The sequence below is a fragment of the Rhyacophila brunnea genome, unplaced genomic scaffold (assembly GCF_057557595.1).
Source record: "Rhyacophila brunnea isolate RB1 unplaced genomic scaffold, BYU_Rbru_1.0 scaffold_10, whole genome shotgun sequence".
Taxonomy (NCBI): domain Eukaryota; kingdom Metazoa; phylum Arthropoda; class Insecta; order Trichoptera; family Rhyacophilidae; genus Rhyacophila; species Rhyacophila brunnea.
Window position 1 is genome coordinate 32994393 of NW_028232752.1, and position 21460 is coordinate 33015852.

General features: G+C 31.7%; 2 protein-coding genes across 3 annotated transcripts in view; both read right to left on the bottom strand.

The window, feature by feature from the left end:
• jus (EB domain-containing julius seizure protein) overlaps window positions 1-21460 on the bottom strand; it is a 246225-nt gene that overhangs the window by 123192 nt on the left and 101573 nt on the right. The window lies entirely within an intron of this gene.
• On the bottom strand, window positions 13280-17178 carry LOC147079103 (uncharacterized). Its single transcript, XM_085948903.1, has 2 exons — window positions 16794-17178; window positions 13280-15764 (listed from the first exon to the last, which is right to left on the bottom strand). Exons 1-2 carry the CDS (start codon window positions 17136-17138, stop codon window positions 15396-15398), a joined length of 714 nt encoding a protein of 237 aa, XP_085805029.1. The 5' UTR covers window positions 17139-17178; the 3' UTR covers window positions 13280-15395.

Below are 21460 nucleotides of genomic sequence, written 5' to 3' on the forward strand. Positions count from 1 at the left end.
TTGTAATAAACACAAATAAACACTAATCCAAACAATAAACTTGCGTTCGCCTCGTTAAACCGGCACTTAAGTTGAACAATTTATACTGTTTGAGTTTCCCTTGAAAGCTGTTTAACTTACAAAAGGCGATGCAACCGAGATCCAATAAAGCCCCGAGCCCACTGTTTCACTTTCGTGGGAAAACTTTTAAAAATATATTCCCCAAGTTTTCAAATGAAGTTTACAAGAGAGGATTAAGAGTGCCATTAAAAGTTTAAAAGTAGTGCAAATTTTTCACAACTAGTTGGTAAAGGTAATAATTTATTTTTTAATCTTCTTCTTCTTCATCTCCGATATTGCTTTAGCTTCACTTGAGTCGTGATATTATGCAAAATATATTTTTGAAGTTATACTTCTTAAAGGGCGTTTGCAAAATCAGATCAGAGTGTATTTTTGGCGTGTGACATGTAACACATAATTAAATTTTTTCACACAAAAAAAACACACTCGATTGGATTCGAACCAACGATTTTTCGGTTATCAGCCGAACGCACAACCATTACGCCACAGAATGATACTGCAATAGTGACGATTATACAGAATAATATTGTAGTTTAGAATTGTTCCGTTGCTAGGCAGCGAATTTATTATTGTCGGCCATTTGCAATTCCTTACATAAACAAACTATTAAGCGTCATAGTGCCAGTTGTTACTTTAAAAATAAAAACAACGATAAATAATTATATGATTTAGTAATGTAAGTGAAAGTGTATATAAATAAACCAACAGCGTTCCAATAAGCGGTCCTTTTTCTTAAATGTGTAATTTAGCAAGATAATTAAGAGCTAGTCGAAGAATCTAGTTTATCACAAGTTTTGTTTTTGTTTTGTTACGCCAAAGAAGTATAACTTCTAACGCGCGTACACAAGTACACACGCTATTTTTTTAATACAACTAACAACTGAAAATAATGCTAATTTTCACAAACATTTATATTTATTTTTTAACAACCTTTTAAAATCTAAAGTTAGGTTTTAGATTTGTCTAGACTCAAGGCGTATTAATTAAACAGGTTCATGTTCAAAATGTGATAAAAATCACTTTGTTATAATATTATAATATTTTTTTAAATAAAATTAATAAATACTTAATTGTATTATGAGTTTCAAATTGAAAACCTTGAAAGCTAACAACGATTTTTTTGTTGTTGAAAAACGCTTGTTTATCAAAAACACAGCAGGGGCGAGGGTTGAAGGTAGGCTGTTAAGATTAAACCTTAATAGTCACACTAAACTTTGTCAGTTATACTTATTTGTTTTCATTGAACTAATAATACAACTTACGGATGGTGCTGATTAGTTTTTAAAATTCAATGAAACTCTGCCTAAGCCAAACTACAATCGATAAAAATATTCTTCTATCTATAAAATATCTATAATTATGCATAGTTTAATAGCATAATTTTAAAGATACTATGGCTTGGAATAGGCACGGTTAAATTTAAAGTAAAAACTAACAAACACTATCTACAATAAAATTCAATAAAAACAAATACGTTTGACTGACAAAGTTTATTGTGCACTATTTATGTCAAATCTTAACAGCCTACCTCCACCTTTCGCCACTGTTATAGCCAGCATCCAATGTTGTCTAGTAGGTAGAGCGGCCGTTGCTTCAAATTGTTTTTAATACAATACAATGACGCAATGGCTTGGGCGAATGGCTAACAACCATCTGTTAATATGATTACCTCCTCTTTGTGAGGTGCATATTATGCTCCCCTGAATAGCGTATATTATGGTAATTTACCTTTTTTGTCTAATATAAAAATCCGCCTTACGTAAGTTGTTTCAAATATTTTATTACGTGATTGATGACAAAAAGATTAGCGATTTCTGAATTAGAGATTAGTTATTTTATGAACAAAATATAACAATTTATACTCCCCTTTAAACTATGTAAGTACTGTGTATAATACTATGTATAATATTAATTACAACTGTTTTTCTTAGATTTTAAACATTGGTATATTCATTTAAGACTTTTATAATGATTGCAAACGTGTATTCGACTACTATAGAAAAATATTTAAAAGTATATAATGTGCAAAAAGGATTAAAATAGTTGGATAGCATTAGCATTACATATTTGCTTTATTATACTACCATTATATTAACTAATTATAATCTATTTACACACAATTATAGTTGATTTCAAAAATGTCAAAGGTATTTAATATCTAGAATTAACCCAGTTAACGTGTTTGAGTGACTCTATTAAACTAAATGGCTTATTTTGTCATGAATTTCAGATAATTTATTTACAATCCCACGGAGTAACAAATATTAACTGGACGTTTAACTGACGCACCGTTATTTATCTCAAATGTAAAGTGCGCTGATAATATTTTTTAATAGTTTTCTTTGTCAATAAAGACATTAAAACTTTCTATTTACCACATTATAGAGCACGAAAAAGAATTTTTAACAAAAACTTAATATCACAAAATTTGAACCTCTCGTATACTACAGAAACGTTTTTTCTACGCCATAAAGGAATACTATCACGTGAACCTAGCGGTCAATCGATATAATATTCAAAAGTCCTTTAGAAATTGTTATACTTACATAATAAGATGCTCACAGGCGTAAGAGGTTTATACTCGTACTGTCTGAAAATAACTTCTCGTAAGAGTTACTAACGATAGGTCAGAAGTTATGCACTGTAAATGGGTTGAAAAGCAGACAGGAAATTGGTTCGCTTTATAAAATAACTGCCCAGTCATGTTGGTCTCATAATAATATTAGAGTAAATTTTATACGGAAAGTTTACGTATCGGTGTATGCTGGGAAAATAATACAGTAAAAAAATTCAGGATAATATTGACGATACATTTTGAGTTTTTTTTTTGTCAGAATAAAGATTCGATAAAATGGTACCGAAAGTGCTTTGTCAAAAATTTTGCTAAAAATTACTTATTTATGGAATTAGATTATTTAGAATGTAATATTCAGTGTCCCACAACTGCTATTCCACCATTATGAATATATAACTATTTTTTGAAAAGATAAATAATGAATAATGTATAACCATAATGGTAAATTCTTATTTCAAATCGCTTTCCTGCATAGTTGCAATTTGCTAGTTAATCAATTTGTTACTTTGACTTAGAAAAGTAAGAAGAACATACCTACATATAAAAAAAATACTATCATTACTTGAGTTAATTTCTATATATCGTCAGATTTTGATTAAATTTTGGTTAGTATATACCTACGTGCACTTCTAATACATATTTAAAAAAATATAGTTTATTCAAGATACCTAGAATAAAATTTAATTTAATTAAATATGATTGTAATCAAATAATTCTGTTGAATTTAAGAATGAAAAATTCTTCATAGAATAAATGTACATATTTTGAAACAGCCCCAGAAATATACGTACTTAGACACAAGAAAGAATAAATATCATAATAGCCACATTTAAGATATAACTACACGTAAAAGGAGTTCTTTTTTTATGTCATACCTATCAGTTACCGGACGTCGGCTCTTATTCCGGCGATGTGGTCCTTATCGGTCGGTGTCCGGAGTGCTGTAGTTGAATCGGGTTTCCAGAAAAGGTTTTGTGAATATGACATCAACTGACCGGGAAAGTCTTGAGGGCGCCCGTACTCACCGCCATTTTTCACAGACAATTAAGAGTTACCTACTCAAATGGTTTTTGCGTTTCTTCTAAAGGAACTTTTAGGTATGTGTTTTACAATATGAAATCACCATGTTTCGTTTCAGTTTAACAGGATTGTCCCTTGAATAATATAGTATTTACTCGTATGTATAGTACACATGGATGATCTTTGATAAAAACAACTCTTAAGGACATTCTTATAGGCCTGACATCATAATATTATCACCCTTTTCTATTGCGGAGTAAAGAATTCTTTTTACTTATTTCTTGGTGCGTGATAGTTGAAAGAAATAACACAATTTTTAGTGTTTATGAAAAAAAATATTATTCGAAACCCTTTCCATATATTATTATTACGTGAAAACAATAAGCATTTTTAAAAGCACAATAATGGAATATGCATATCTTTCAACTATGTAATGAAAACTAAGTTATATATTATTCAAAAGAAAATTACGATTCTGGAGTTGTTACGAATTCAGTTAATTTAGCAATTATAGGTGTAAGTAAAAAAAAGGAAATACCTAATTGTTTTTTTTCCTTTTAAACACAATTGGCCACGAGGCAAAATTAAAATGTCACCGTAGAATCAGTGATAAATATGTGTTAGGTTATGACCATATTGGAAATCAAACCAGGAACCCGTGGTATGAGAAGCCAGTGCATACGTATTGGAATATGAGGGTCACCAAAGTTTGGGTATATGGAGTGTAGATTATCTCATCGGCCGCTTTACGAATAATAATACAATAATTGTTACCCATTCGTTCAACCCATAAGGTATATCCAAACACATATTTGAAAAAAAACACACGATTTAACTGTGAGACTCGAGCCCATAATCCGTGGATTTAAGTAGACAGGATCAACAATTCTATTGCGGATATTTTATTTACCTACCAATTTATGTTAAATATTGAATAGGTAATAATGACCGAATAACTCTAAATATAAATTAGAATTAAAGTTAATTTTAATTAATTTACAGCAGTTACTTATAAATCTAACAATATTTTTATTTAAATATCTTATCATTCAGTTGGATACCCGGTAAATTACTTTGGCATGAAAATGATGGAGGAACCAATTCAAGCTAATCGGGTTACGAACAAACAGACGAGGAAAGGTAACCTCTCAGAGCTTTTGTTCTACACATAATAGGTCCCCGGGAGCTTTTCAATAATTTAATAAATGCTCGGACGTCGGACTTTATATTGACAGAAGAGATAATATAGTAAGTGAGTTGATGAATAAATTTAAATTGCTCAGACGATTTTAAGGTTTTAGGTCCGGAGTTTTTGAAGCGGATATTTAATACGTTTTTATAGAATGAAATATGCGAAATGGTTTACAAAAAATGGCAGTTCTTCTTTACTTTTTCAATTGTGCAATTATTATTTAGATTTACTTATATTAATAAACTAATAAAGAACCAGAAAAGGGTTCTCGATGTGATTGAAGTTAATTGTTGAAATGATGTCAAATGATGTGATAAAAATGGGTTTTAATTACCACAAGACCACGCAAAAGCTCGCTGGATCAAAAAACTATAACAAAAATAAATCTAAATAGTATTAAATTTATCTAATTACACATTATGTTATTTGATAACCAACATTTTGCAATGTATTATGAGCCCACTATGGTCATGTGGTAACATTAGTTTATAAAGTATATAAATAGGTAATAGTATATAAATAGGTTGATAAAGTGGCTAGCATTTATTTCTTGTAAGGTGAGGCGGGTCAGATATTCACACAATATATGAGTGTGTTTTGTGCAATTATAGTTATAGATAAATTATACCTATATGATGATCTGTGATGAGTGACTGATGACATACTGAAAGTTAAAAAAATCGGTGTGTGTACTTACGTACACGCGTTAGAAGTTATTCTTCTTTGGCGTAACAAAATGAAAACAAAACTTGTGATAAACTAGATTCTTTGGCTAGCTCTTAATTATCTTGTTTAATTACACACTCAAGAAAAAGGACCGCTTATTGGAACGCCGTTGGTTTATTTCTATACACTTTAACTTATATTACTAAATTATATAATGGTTTCTTGTTATTTTTATTTTTAAAGTACCAACTGTCAGTCTGGTGTTTAACCGTTTGTTTACGTAAGGAATTGAAAATGGTTGACAATAATAAATTCGCTGTCTAGGCAACGGAACAATTCTAAACTATAATATTATACTGTATAATCGTCAGGATTGCAGTATCATACTGTAGCGTAAAGGTAGTGCGTTCGGCTGATAACCGAACAATCGGTGGTTCGAATGCAATCGAGTGCGTTTTTTTTTCGTGTGAAAAAATAAATTATGTGTACAAAAATACACTCTGATCCGATTTCCCAAACATGCCAAAAGAAATATAACTATATATATATAAAATATGAAAGATTACTTACGTACTTGTAGTTAGCAGTTGTTTCAAAATATTCAACTACCTACCGAATATTTTAAGGCGAATAGAAAATGTATTCGTGCTATTTATTAAAACATGGAACTAGAAGGATAGGTACTATGTTAAACAAGTAAGCTTACAACAAACTATGAAAGTTTTCCAATTTGTAATCAACTGGAATTTAAAATATTTTAGTACCTACCCAATATTTAACGCCGCTACTAGGCGGGCAGAAAATCTCGAAGGTGTTCAAACGACCGCAAAAATTACCCGTGCAAGGCATTCGAATTGCTGTGAATTCCTGCTTGTGGGAGTAATATTTTAACGATAGCAATGCCTGCCTTTCTGAAAGTATCTGAAACTTTATATACTTTTGCGCCTAATGCATTCTGCGGTCCATTACAGATGCAGGCAAATGGATGTAGGCGCATTTCAAAGCGGCGAAGTGATGTGGAAAAAATTACGATGGAAATGCAGCAGGTGGAAGCGTGTGATATCATTTACGAGTCGTTAGGCTTTGAATTGGACTTTAACAGTTCAGGTGCAGTGGAATGCATCCACACTATCATAAATGTTGAAATGCAGTCATTAATATTTTAATAACTTTAAAGTAATAATTCACAGTTTTATGTTTACAAAATGTACAATTAAAATCTAAGAGTTGCTAGACTAAAGACTATACCTACTGCTCTCATAAATGAATAGGCAAACTCAACTCAACATTTCTGCCAATATAGAATTAAATTTGGAAACTCGTTTGAATTATAATATTGATTTCAAAAAGTTTTTACGATTTTTTAAAAACCTACCTAACTGTATAATATCGTCACTGTAGGTACAGGCCAATTTTCGTAACCTTCAAATATCAAATTATTCATAAAGTGAATAAAACTGTGGGCATTGGATTTACTTATTATTTTATATAATACTTACATATTTTTTATATATATAACTTTATAACAAAACGAGTGGCTTACTCTGTACCTACACCAGTGGTTTCCAAACTTTATTTTACTACGCCTCCCTTTAAGAAAATCTAATCTTGGCGCCTCTTCCCTCTTTAAATCGTCAACAATGTACAAATACAAAAATGAAAAAAAAAATTATAAAAATGAACAAGGTTTTACTACTTATGTTATATATTTTTAAATTAATTTGTTTTTCATGCGATGAACGTTCTTGTTTATTAGCACAATAAATTTTAATAGTAGTCAATCCTTTCCAGTTTCCCAAATTATACACGGGAGTTATCATTTAAGTAAGTATATCAATTATAATACAGGTATCACATCAAATTGCAACGCACAACTACATATTTAAAATTAAATTAAAAAAAAAATATTAATAAAATAATGTGAAAAGTGCATTAGAAAACTAACCAAGAACTCAGTAAATTTTTGTTTACTTCAATATATCTGGCGCAGAAATCATTTAAAAGTGGAAACATGGCGAACTTATTTTTTTGTGATTTTGATTTCCAAAGCTCATACTTTTTATGAATGCCTTCACTTTGTCTTTTTAAATCAGTGAATGCATTAGTGATCCTTGAATTGATTTAATCACTCATTTTTTTTTATATTTCAACCAAATAGACAAACTTAACATCAAAATTATCGTTCCTGAACAAATTTGTCTCAAATTTCAACATTATGATTTGACCCTTTTATTTCATTTTTTCACGAAATAGCCAGCGCGCTTCACAAAAGTATAGAAGTGAGGTATGTATTATAAAATTAGTCTCCATATTTTCTCACAGGTTTGCAAATAACCTTTTATAGGACTGTTTTTTTTATAGAGTTTTAGGGCCTAGCGGCCGTTTTATAAATTATACATTTGCAAACTGCAAACTTGTAGCTACATTCTGTGTGTTAAATCTTTCGCGCCTCCCTTTGCAACACTCCGCGCCTCCCCAGAGGCGCGCCTCCCAGTTTGGAAATCGCTGACCTACACAGTGGCGTACGTTAGAGAGTTACAACATTTGGCTAGAATATTTTTGTCAAGTTACAAATGGCTTAAAAACAGTTTTAAATTATTTTGATATGACATATTTTTTTATGATACTTGGCCAGTTCGTGTAAGAGTATGCAATAAGTTCATCACCATCAAAATGTCACTTTGGTGAAAAGTGAGGGTTACAGCAATTGGCATGTACAGTGACGATATATAGTTTATGGTCGTTCTAATTGAACTGAAACGATAATAGTCATTATTAATTAAAGTAAATTAAATAATATGTATTGTGTTTTATTTTAATAAATTCATCGTGGTATGGAAGAGTGTATGCTGTAACCTCTGAAACTGAGTAAAAGAGGCTAATGACGAGAGAAAGTTTAGGAAAAAGATTCCTGGAGGATGGTTGTGCAGTCAGTCATGAGTTTTAATGGTATGTAGGCCGAGTTTGAATACGTAAAAACACACTTGAATGCGCAGTAACCTAATTCATAGGCTTAAAAACTGTAGACACGGCCGCTTGCGACCGGATCTGTTTCAAGCAATGACATTAGTATGGACGAAGCATCTGGAAAACAAAATGACACTCACTTTTTTGTCGGGTCTGCCGAACGGCATAATCTGTTCTAACGCCATTACAATAAAGGTGATATTGCTATAAATTCCCGATGCATTTTGTCGGGTCTGCCGAATGGTTCGGTTCGAACGGGTTCACTCAAATGAACATTGACACTAAAACCACTGTTCTAACGCCATTACAATAAAGGTCATGTTGCTATAAATTCCCGATGCGTGATATCGCATAATGGAAATTGCGTGACGTCTACCTATAGATGTGCGAATGTTGCTAGGCACGAATTTACTTGCTAGCTACTGTATTGAGTGCGTTGTCCATTAATAATGTCATTGGTTTCAAGCAGGTTGGATGATGGGTTCTATATTCTACGTGAGTATTACGTTTTTCATAAAAAAACTCAATAATAATAGTTCATTGTATAAAAATGTATTCCGTTTGTGATAATTGTGCAATGTGTTTTATTTCGGTGTAGTCTCGCCAAATAAGTCTTAGGCATAAAGTCCACTAAAGCAGGCTTGCGGGGCGCTCGCGCATTTTCTATGTGAATCATCGAAAATACAACGTAATCAAATACGCCAGCGCACACTGGATTTGACGACGCATTTTGCCCGCCTGCCCCATGAGTCACCGTTTTTTGGCTTCTCAACGATACGAATTAACAAAAATACAACGCAGTCCATTCATTGAACACGGCAAGCAAAATCACGCTCCTCGAAGCGTCGTCGATAGACGGGCGAGAAGCCATTATTTAAGAACAGTGAACTCTTTGTTTAGTTATTTCGTGTCCGATATTAATTACAAGCCCCGAGAAATTTAATAATATTTTTATTGCTTTGTTATGAGAGAAGCTGATAATAATAATTATTTTGTGCTCCTTGAGCCCCTTATTACATAGGTGAAGGGTAATGCGCGGGTGGGAGGGGGCCTACTCCGTAGTGAGCGCACCGAACGCTTTTTTGGTGGGCTTTATGCCTTAGGACTCACACATGCGATGTTTGTTACAAACAAAAGCTTATAAAATGCGATATGACTGTAATCTAATTTTATCATTCGCCTTAGAAAGCTTAATCTCAACTTTACTTTCATATATCATTTATACTCCGTCTCTCTAGAATATGTATTTTTAAAATTATATTCAACTCATATTTGTTTTTTTTTCTTCGATATTTTCAGTCGTTAATTAAATATAGTCGAAAAACTTTAAACTGTACGCTATATTCCAAGATGGCGGCTGTAGCACAGTACATACGAGTATAGATTTTTGCTACGTTGTTACTGGGCACTAACACTATACGTATGCAAATCCACTATTTAGGAGAATTATATCCAGGTCAGGGGATATTTTGACTTAATATGACCAGAGAAAAGGTATATTTTCTTTAACGTCCGTTGTTTAACTTTGTTTAATTTAATTTAATTGTTAATTTGTTTAATGTTAAATTAAATGCTTGTAAGTAAAAGTATATATAATGTATACACAATTTTACAATTGTTTTATGTTTATATTTTTTTCGCATGGAAAACAGTTAATTTTAAAGTAATAATCTTATAACGTACCCTTTTGCTCTTTTTTCATGTAAGTACCTATGTTACTATAAAATTAAGTATCACGTTTACATACGTGTTAACAGAGTTTATATTAAAGTTATAAATTGGTATTTTACATTCGTTTTCATCATAGAGGTATTAAATAAGCTAACAGGTTTTCATAGCTTATAATAAATATCGTTGGACGAATTTAGTCATCCAGTGGTATCCAAGAGGAACAAAACGTCCACAAGGTAGACCTAGAGGCCGCTGGATCGATGAAATGATAAAGTTCTGCGGAAGTACGTGGCAACGCAACGCACAGGACCGAGAGAAGTGGAAGTAGCTTGAAGAGGCCTTCATCCAGCAGTGGATAGATTCAGGCTGATGATGATAATAAATAATTTTATTCATGATGTATTTATATTGACTATGAAATAATTATATAAGCAAACTGTAACTTCTCAAAAAAATAATGCTGTAAAGATTTCAGACGCAATAGAAATCAATAAAAATAGTTTATAACAACGAATATATTTTTACTGCGTTGATTTCAAGCATAGAAATGTGAAAACATTTTTTTTCACTTGACAAATCAAGAATCTTTTCCGTATCACTCGACGTAATAAGTTTGCTAGGCTTAAAATCGCCGATAGAAGCGTAGCGATGTTTCGCAAATAGCAAATAAAATTGGCGCCACTTGGTCGTGGTGAGAGAGGGTATGGCGCCAAACCGCTGAGCTTTGCCTTAACAAAAAAGCTATACTAGGATTTTACAACGAGCTTTTAGAATAACACCATTATGGGCTTAGGCATATTATTACATTTTTCTAATGGCACGATCATTATGAAGTATTGTTGATTTCGTTTGTATAGCGTAGTCTTTTCGAGACTGGAAAATTGGTTTAAATTTAGCGGTGATATTGTATTTAAAATGCATAATATTAATATTAATAAAGCAATCTACATTATCAAAATAATAAAGTAGCCAATTTCTATTCAATGGATAATTCACAAGATTTAAAAATACATCATTCTTTATTGAACGAACTAATTACATAATTAATTTTCAATGATAAAGTTCTTATGGAACATAGATTTGAATTCGGATTTCCATATACGTATAATTATTACTTATTACAACCCTTAAGTTTTATCAGGACATATTATTATATGAATGAAATGTGCAGAAAATAAAATTTCTAATCTGCCCTGAAGTTAAGTCTGCCAGAATCTTCTATAAGTATTTTATTCTTTCAATATAAATAGTTTTCTAGAATTATTTTATTTTTAATAAATACCTCCCTAGATTCTTCCAATCTTTTTGGTCTCTAGTTTTAAATTTCATTTTTTTTAACATAATTATAGTGAACGTTACAAATTATTAATTTAAGACGTTCACAACATGACATTTAGAAATAAAGAAATAATATTAAAACAGTATTATAATATTACCTAAAGTTATTAAACAGTAGACAAGTGCAAATACATATATAAAACAATGCCCACCTATAGTCATCCTCACGCAGGTGGAATATGTCAATATCCGAAGTGATTTGGTTGAACATAGTTATCGCCCTTCCAATTGGCATTACCAGTGGCAGGTTGGTTCTGCACCTTGGGAGAATAAACAACTGATGCTCTCTATTTTTAAGATAGTTATAATGCCGGGTCCACGCTGGCAACATGTCGCGCGACAACCTCGTTAAATTTTACGATAATTATCATAATTGCTTAAGAAATTTTACGATAATTATCATACTTATCGTAAAATTTAATGCGGTTGTCGCGCGACATGTTGCCAGTGTGGACCCGACATTAGGGACACACAGGTCAACGTCAACACTTCCCAGAATGGCAGAGTTCTCATTTATACCTCGTATGAGTCGATAAAAATACGTAATTGAATAAAGATCTCTTCTAAATTGCAGACTGCAGTGTGCATACATACCATCTACATCCGCCGAACTTGATGAGATCGTCGATACAGCGGATATTAAAGTATCCATGTGGCCATGTAGTGTCTCTCAGGAACCACAGAATAATTGCCTATGTCAAGTATACACTGATTGTCAATCGCGTAGTTCTCTCTGCCTACTGATAATATATTATATTATTTTATGGTCTTTTGAAATTTAAAAAAATAAGACATTATTAAATCTATAAGATATATTATAATTGTTATACTGTGTCTAAAAACACAATTTCAAATAAGTTTTTTCTTGAATTAGGCATGTTATTTACTATGTATAGCAATATGTGATAGGTATATGTAAAAATAAGCTATTAAAATATTTTATTATGTTATTATTATTGCTTGTGCTGTAATCATTTTAGTATACTAGGTATCTATTATTATTGTGGATTACAAAAGACTTAAAAAAAACCTCGGCTTAATCATATATATTATATTGTTAGCATATCCGATTACCCATAATACTAATTTAATAAATGTTTTGCTTCTATATACGCGTATAATAGAACATAATATTATATTATATAATGTTAAGCTTTTTCCGGAGAGAAAATGTGAATTTATCAGAAGGAATTTTCCGGGCTATAAGTCAACGATCCGAAAAAAAATGAAATATGATCACCATTTTCCAATCTAGGAAAACAAAATAATTGCGTTATTTATAAAAAAAAACATCTAAGGTATGTTGTTATTTGATAAAGAAATTTTGGCTTACGTGCCAAAATACATGAGACGAAGATGGGAGAAAAAAATAAGTGTGGCAGACGAAAGGGGTGGCTCGTGGTGCGTCAAAAAATGGCGTTTCATGCAACAGGGCGGTGATTTTCTACGCCGCTGCTAATCAGACACAGCACGGGTTTTCCCACGCGGGTCAGTAGCCGTAATAATAAGAATGCTTATTTTTTTATAATAGTACGCGCCAGAAAATTGACGTTAGTATAATTTGCAAAAAAAAAAACGAAACAGGTAGTACAATGAACTATGAATCTGTAGATTTTCGCGTAGTTTACTATTACACAAGTACATTCTATTTTGTGCTAGAAGAATTTTTTTATAGTATTACCTCTTGTATATTCAAATCGGCTACATTTGAGGGTGTAAAGGGAAAAAGACGTAACTCATATTTTCGTAAAAAATAGTTATTTATTATTCAGAATAATTACATTGTCTAGAGGATTATTATTTTTGGACGAAATCAATAAAAAGTCATATTTGAAATCTATATTTTCTCTCTTGTTTCTTAAACACTTTTGGCCAGTGGCGAAGGGTGGAGGTAGGCTGTTAAGATCCGACATAAATACTGCACATTAAACTTTATCAGTCATACGTATTTGTTTTTATTGAACTAAGACTAATTATTATAGGTATGGTGTTGGTTAGTTTTTAAACATCAATGAAACCCTGCCTAACCAAACCATATTAGTTTTGGTATGCTTTGGGCGATTAGACAAAATTGTGTACACTTTTTCATTCATACTTATTTGTTTTCGTTGAATTAAAAATACTTTCACCTAAACCAAACCATAATAGATAAAAAATATTGTTCTATCTATAAAATATGAAAAAAATATTCATAATTTTAGATATTTTGTAGATGAGTATTTTTTTTTTAACTATTATTATCTATTATGGCTTGATTTTTTCAAGGTTTAATTTAGTTTTAAAAAACTAACCATCACCATCTATACCTAAATTGTAATCTTAGTTCAATGAAAACAAATACGCATGACTGACAAAATTTAGTGTACACTATTTATGTCGGATCTAACAGCCTCCCTCCACCCTTCGCCACTGCTTCTGGCCATAAGATTTCGCTACATGACAAATATATATTAAAATAGTTTTTTAGTTAGTTTAAATTCTAAAGGTAGGCACACATGTTTTATTCTATAGATTTTTCCGTTCTGATAGAAATCAAGTATAATACAAAATTTATTAATATTATGTTATTGTAAAGTTGAATTTTACAAAGTAAATGTTATCGCATTTAAAAACGAATGTTATATACGACGCAATTAATAATATGGACTAGCTATGAAAATTATAAATATGTAAATTATCAATTGAGGACCGTGGCTAGAGTTGATTCTTAATATGCTAACAGAATAGATGAGCATCACTTAAGTGAGTAGCAATAAAGTAAATAAGCATGTACATCTAAATAAGTAATATGGTCGCTGCTTTAGGTACATTCGAAATACTTATCTAGAGGGCTAGAAGAGTGAAACCATGTATTCGCTAGGGGACAAATGGAGCAACATGTCACGGAACATTTTGCTTGAACACATCAAAACCAGTGTTGCCAATCGTACTATAATTATAGTACAATACTATAATTTTGAATTAGGGAAAAATATAAAATATTATAATTTTATGCAAATATGCCAAAAATACCACGATTTTTTAAGGATTCGAAACGAAAAATGTTCCTGTACTATCTTTTTTACAATTTTGTGCTATAATCAATATAGAAAAAGATGGCAACACTGATCAGGACTCACATCGATTGTCAGAGAAATGTCGCCCATGAAGGTTGTGTCAGTGCCGCGTACATATATATTCTAATGAGTAAACTACTCAACGTAAGAGAAGGTAATGGGTGCGGAACTATTTACTACAAAGAGAAAGTTGAGTGGATATTCTAAACGATCTTTGAATGTCTGACGGATCATTTGTAAATTTTACTCGAATGACAACAACTGATTTTGAAAGTTTATTACAAACGATCAGGCCTTCCAGAGCCAAGCAAGATACAATAACATTGAGATTCCTTTCGACTGGAGATTCCTATGTTTCCGTGTCGTTCACTTTTAGAATGTCAAAACAACTGACCAGTATTATCATAATTAGTAAGTATATACTTGATATAGTATTACCTGAATTTTGTATGGAACTGATAAATTCATTGAAGAAGTGAGTACGGAATCAATTTAATATTTATTCATCATCAAAAATATATGTACTTATTTATCTACATAATTATTTAAACATTACAATTTATTTATACATATATTTTACTAACTGAAAAAGATTTAGGGGGGAGTTATTCTGAATCAAAAATTGATCACACTACAAAGGTACCACCTACATAGGGAGTAAAATCATGAATTTAAGATTATATTCAGATTTATTTAGAGAAACAAAATCAATCTGTTGCGTCAAGATATGCGAGTCAATGTTTGAAATGATGTCCAAAATTTGCGCATCCAACTGCTCTAGGACTTATACTATCTGTCGGATCCTGGTTCTGAACACGTATCCTGGATGTGATCACTTGCTGATGCTGTACTATACTCGGTATTTCCCCAAGCGTGCTTCAGTTAATACATTATTAATATAATATTTCACCATGAGAACAGAGTGTACATCTTTCACCTCACGTAGCTCTGAGGCGACATATTGTCCATATACAGAAAATTCGTCCTTTTTTGAAGTCAGCATGCTTCTTTTGGCGCTTCGTATAACTTCAAATGCCTCTTCCAATTTATCTTCAAGTGGAACGGTTCTCTTCTTCGAGGTTTTAGACGATGTAGGAGACGGCGGCGTCGTCGTTTCTATAGATTCATGACTAAGTTGCGACGGGCTCGCATTGGTATTTTCAGTCCTTATTATGTTGGGGAATACGAAAAATTGGTCATTTGAGTCCTGGGATACTGTCTGAAAAAAAAAATCTCTCATAAGTAAAACTATCACTTTAAGGAAAGCATAAATTTATGCTTTTAGATCCCAGCTACTGCAAATAGATGGAAGGAAAAAGCTCATAATTAAGAAATATTATAAAACTTGCCACATTGTATTGGAGTCATAGACCGGAAGCTTTCGCGTATCGAAAACAAAATGCAAAAATTGAAAAATTGTCGATAGGTACGTGTAAAAACCACACAAAGGTGAATATATTTTAAAATTGACAAAAACATTAAATGCCTAATGCATGAAATTGTTTAATCGTGTTTTATTTCTCACTTAAATAGGTACCGACCTACCTGCATTAAGTATTTGATGCGCATGAAAATAAATAAACTTAATATCTTATAAAAATATAAATGTGTTTAACTTGAAATCCTAAAGAATCTTATTTAGGTATGGTCCCAATATTGAAGCTCAATTTGATATAAAAAAGGGTTTCAAGTTATACACATTTATATTTTTATAAAAATCGATGTTTTTTTTTTTAAATAAATATAAAAACAATTTTTCATTTAAATAAATGTAAAATTCACATTTTATAACATTTTTTACAATTATTATAAGTAAGTTTATCTTTGACTTAAAATAAAAAATATTTTTCTTTTTAATGTTTTCAGATACATATTATGTATTAATTAATACAGTTTAAATTGTAAATTATCAAAAAATGTCTCAAATTGCAAGTTTCGTATTTTTCCGCTAGGTGCCTCTGGTAGGTTAAAACATCGTCTTAAACAACGGCCCCACAATTTATATCATACACAAGTGTTATTTCTTATTTTTTTTTAGTAATGTTTTTTTATATAATAAAATAACAATACCATCAATTTCTTTTCTAACCATTAACCTTCTTAGAATATAAATTATTTTTATAGTGAAAACCGCATCTAAATCAATGCAGCGGTTGCAGAGATATTTATTAATTTACATAGCCAAATACATGTTATACAGGTGAAACTGAGATTGATATCGGTTAAAAATATATTAAACTTGACTTACTTGTGTCTTCGATGTGTCCACGCTGCCGGCAGATGTCGCTTCTCTCAGTAAAAACTTCATTGCATCATACGCAAACCATGAACTGGTTTTATCCTGTCCGCTACCAGTAGGTTGTGAAGACGATTTTATTTTCTTTTTTTCTCGAACAAATTGTGAGCGGAGGGTGTGTATTTTGGCCTCTATTTCTTGTCTTGATAATTTCATCACTTTGCCTATATCCTCCCAAGCATTTTTTTTCTTTAACTTATTTTTGTAGTCGGGATTTGTAGTATCCCACAGCAATGCATGACTTTGATAGAGCCCTATGAGTTGTAGTACGATCTTATTTTTCCACACTACTGCCATGTTGCGCGACACAATACACTCTCGTCTTCACTCGCCAACAAATGACGCGGGACTGACTTGGCAGCCCGCGCGCTCGCTCGCACATGTTCAGCGTCACGTAGGAATGTCGCATTATGTCGCGTGCAACGTTGGAGGACAGTAGGCAACGTTGCGCGTTATTTTCCCCGAGTGCGCGTGCGTGTCTTTTATCCTATTGAGCGATCGGTGAATCATACCACAATAATTACCGCGGCACGGATTCGAATTGTATAGAATAACCAAAGTGAACTACTCGCGAAGCCACAACGCGATATTCGATTCAACTCGTTGTGAGTACGTGGAATAAAGCTGCTGTAAAGACAGACGACGTTGTCCAGCAGTTTGACTCTTAATGGGTGACATGTCTGCCTCATTAGTCATTACCATATAACCAACTTGGCGACTTTTATTACATATTTTAAGATTTTTTTTTTTCTGATTTTTTTAATTGTCAATTATTATTAAGAATACTTATATATTAAATAATGCGAAATGCAAATTTGTTATAATGATGTTATACTTACATATTTTATATCCAAACCTAACCCTATTGATCGAAGTCGGCGAACACAATGAGGTTCGTTCACCTCCATATGCTATTATGTTGTGTTAAAGAAAGTGTTTCACGTTAATATTGTTATTAATGAACATCTGTAAAAGCTTCTAAGGAAAACAACGAAAATATATTCATGTAGATTTCATATTGTATTGTTAGTTATGGGGATCATCCCGTCATAATAATGAACATAACAAATGCTTTTGTATCCGTTTAATATTCAGTAACTTTTGATTTGAATCGTTTTGATGCTTTGTAACAGTATAAATTCTAATTAAACCTTTCATGAATTCTTAAACAGGGTAACTTGGTTACTATATTTATGTTATACAAAAGCTTTAACAAAAGAATACATTAATAGCAATACTCAATGGTAAACATGACTGAATTAAAGTATTGTCTTCAAAAACCTCAGCCACATAGGGGTCTCCATAAAATTTTTATAAAATATCTTATTTTAAATTTTCATCTCCCTTATTTTAAAATATACATTTATTTTATTATCGTATTATAAACACAATTTCCTGGAATTTAATAACAATGCTCTAAAGAACTTACAAATTACTGTGATGTTTTTTTAAATGAAATTATGCAAAAAAATATATGAATTTAAATTATTACATAATGTAATAATTTTATTTTCTTTTGAAAATATTACTAAGGTAACTTTACAATACTTGTAGCTCTGAGGCTTGATCCCGCCCTGTGGCAAAGAATGACAGAGTACTCCAGTCACTAATTTTAATTCATTTTACTTCCCTTTGTTAAGCCCTAAGAACCTTTTATGCTGAATGTCTGGAGAGAATGATTAGTGTTGGTAAATTTTTTCTACCTTGATTATAGCTCAACATGAAACATAAAATTAGTAAGTATTTAAATATAAATTTAATGTAGATTAGGACAACGACTATTGCCTATTGTATTTTTTAACCAACAGATAATTCAAGATTTTCGATTACATATTTTTTGATTAAAATTATTACCATTTATTTCAATATGCAACAATCATTATTTTGTACAGACTGTTTATTGCATTCGAAGTATGAGTAATAATAAATTAGAACCTAGTACATACTCGTACCATTGAAGTTTACAGCTTTGTGTCAACGGCCTGACTATTAGAGCATTGGAAATATACCTAGGTACTATATTTTTAAAATACTACGTCGAATGGGACTCGAGCCTGTATTCATCCGATTCCATTACGGCCAATATGCTTTACTGGTAACTAGCCACCTGTGTTCTACCTAATTACGATACAATTAACTAGTAGTATAATATTATACAACTGAGGCTCATATAAATATTTTTCTCCAGTCAACGGTATTATAACAATTAACTTTATTTAATAATTTTTGCAATTAACAAAAAAGTTACACTCTAAAAAATATACAGAATGCGGCCATCTTATGTTACAGTGACGAAAGGTGAAGGTAGGCTGTTAAGATCCAATATAAATATTGCACACTAAACATTGTCAGTCATTTGTATTGGTTTTCATTGGACTAACACTACAAATTGCAGATGGTTTTTAAAATTCATTTAAACACTGCGTTAACCAAACCATAATAGACAAAAATATTCGTCTATCTTATTAAATCATACATAATTTTTAATATTTTATAGATAAAAGAATATTTTTTTTATCTACCATGGCTTGGTTTAGGCAGGGGTGATATGAATTTTATAAACTAACTAACACCAACTGCAATTTGTACTAATAATTCAATGAAAACAATTAAGCATGAATGATGAAGTGTACACTATTCGCAGCCTAGCTTCACTATGATGGTTTGGTTTAGGCATTGTGTAATTAAATTTACAAAACTAATCAGCACCATCTGCAGTTTGTATTATTAGTTCAATAAAAATAAATATGTATGACTGACAAAGTTTTGTGTGCACTATTTATGTCGGATCATAACAGCCTACTCCACCATTCACCACTGCTATGTTACATATTATGGTATGCATCTAGTATTATTGGTGTTTGTTAGATTTATACTATAATGTATGCATATCATGTAAGTATGTAGATGTCAATTAAATTGCTAGAGTTGTCAAGTAAAAATCTGTGTTGACTTTGACCAGTACTTTTAGTTAGTACCAATGACTATGTACAAATTAGTTAATTTTGGATTAAACTAACACATCCGGTATCCGGGTGCTATGTAATACATTTTCACTTTATATTAACCATCGTCGCTGTACATTATAATGTTCTAGTATACCGACGATAAGGTATAAATTTTCATAAAATATACCGAAATTTTTCCGGCAATGCCACCCGAAGGGATTTAATATTTCATACCGTGAGAGCCCTAAATGTTTAAGGGAATGATTTAGAGTTTTAGGATTATCCTACGACTTTATAAAATACATCACGTCTCGTTAAGGTTGAAATTTGAAATGAAATTTATTGCCTACCTGAGTCGAGTTTACTATTTTTTTCAGCAGAGGGTTAAAGAAGGCTCTCACTAAAATTCCCGCAGGTTTGAATATTTTTGAGTGACTATTAGTATATACATAATTTGAAAACATCTCATGCATTTTGAATTGCGCATTTCACGTAATAACTACTAGTTAAAATCATCGTAATTATTTAAGGCGCCCGTAGTTTAATTGGTAAAACATACTTGCGCGAATCCAGCAGATACAGGTTCAAGTCCCGTCGGGCGTCGTATTTTTTTTCTCTCTACAAAACAATTTTTTCAAATGATGTATATTCAATATATAGAATGTTACATTCTGAAATCTTGTGTCTTATTCGTTGAATAAAAGAAATAGTTTATTAAGACTATTAGTATCATGATATACTAGCATATAATTTTATATTATTTAACATGCGCTTTGATGTAATCGCAAAGACGCGCCACACGTGGCTCGGACATGCGCCAGAGAGTTTGACACTCCGCACAGCGTCATTAATTTTGTTGCAGCGGCTAACCTTTCATCACCATGCAACGGTGCTACAGCAGCGATCTATGCGCTGCAGGTCTTGCATGACGATAGTTGCGATACGTAGCAATGGATCGAAGGAAATGGCGCGATCTTGTGAGCTTTTATAACATCTGTTGCGGTCGAATGGAATAATATCTGCTTATGAAGCCATGGGTCACGGGATCAATTTCCGATTATAAAAATCAACTTTTCATTTTTGTTATGTGCGTTTCATCCATAGTAGCGATCAGGAGTATTGGGTAAATCAAAACATCTCAGACTACTTGAATTTTTTTTTGAAAAACTATTTAACGTAATTTGTTAAGCGCTTCAAGATGTAAATACTACTAGTAGATTTCGTTGTAATTAGACAATATGATGTACGCTGGTCAATTGGTAAAACACATTGCCGCGAATCTAGTGGATACGGATTCGTTTTCTCCGTGCGTCGTATTTCTTCAAATATTTTTTCTAGGTGTTTTTTAATTAGTTATAGACATAGATAATTATTTACATTCAGAATCGTAACCTACATACTATTTATAAGAACATAGATAAACACAAATCATAAATATCAACCACATATTAGATAGCATAAACAAAACTACCTAAAAATGAGCTTAAATACTGTGCCGCGGTTGCTTTGAGTATAGATATCCGCTGGTTTTAAAAAATACACTGGGACAATGAAACCCCGATTCTACGGTTTTCAAGGGATCCTAAAAAATGATAAATGCGGATATATAAAAAAATAGATAAAAAACTCGTTTTTCTCCTGGATTTTTTTTCGACGTCTTGAATTATTTTC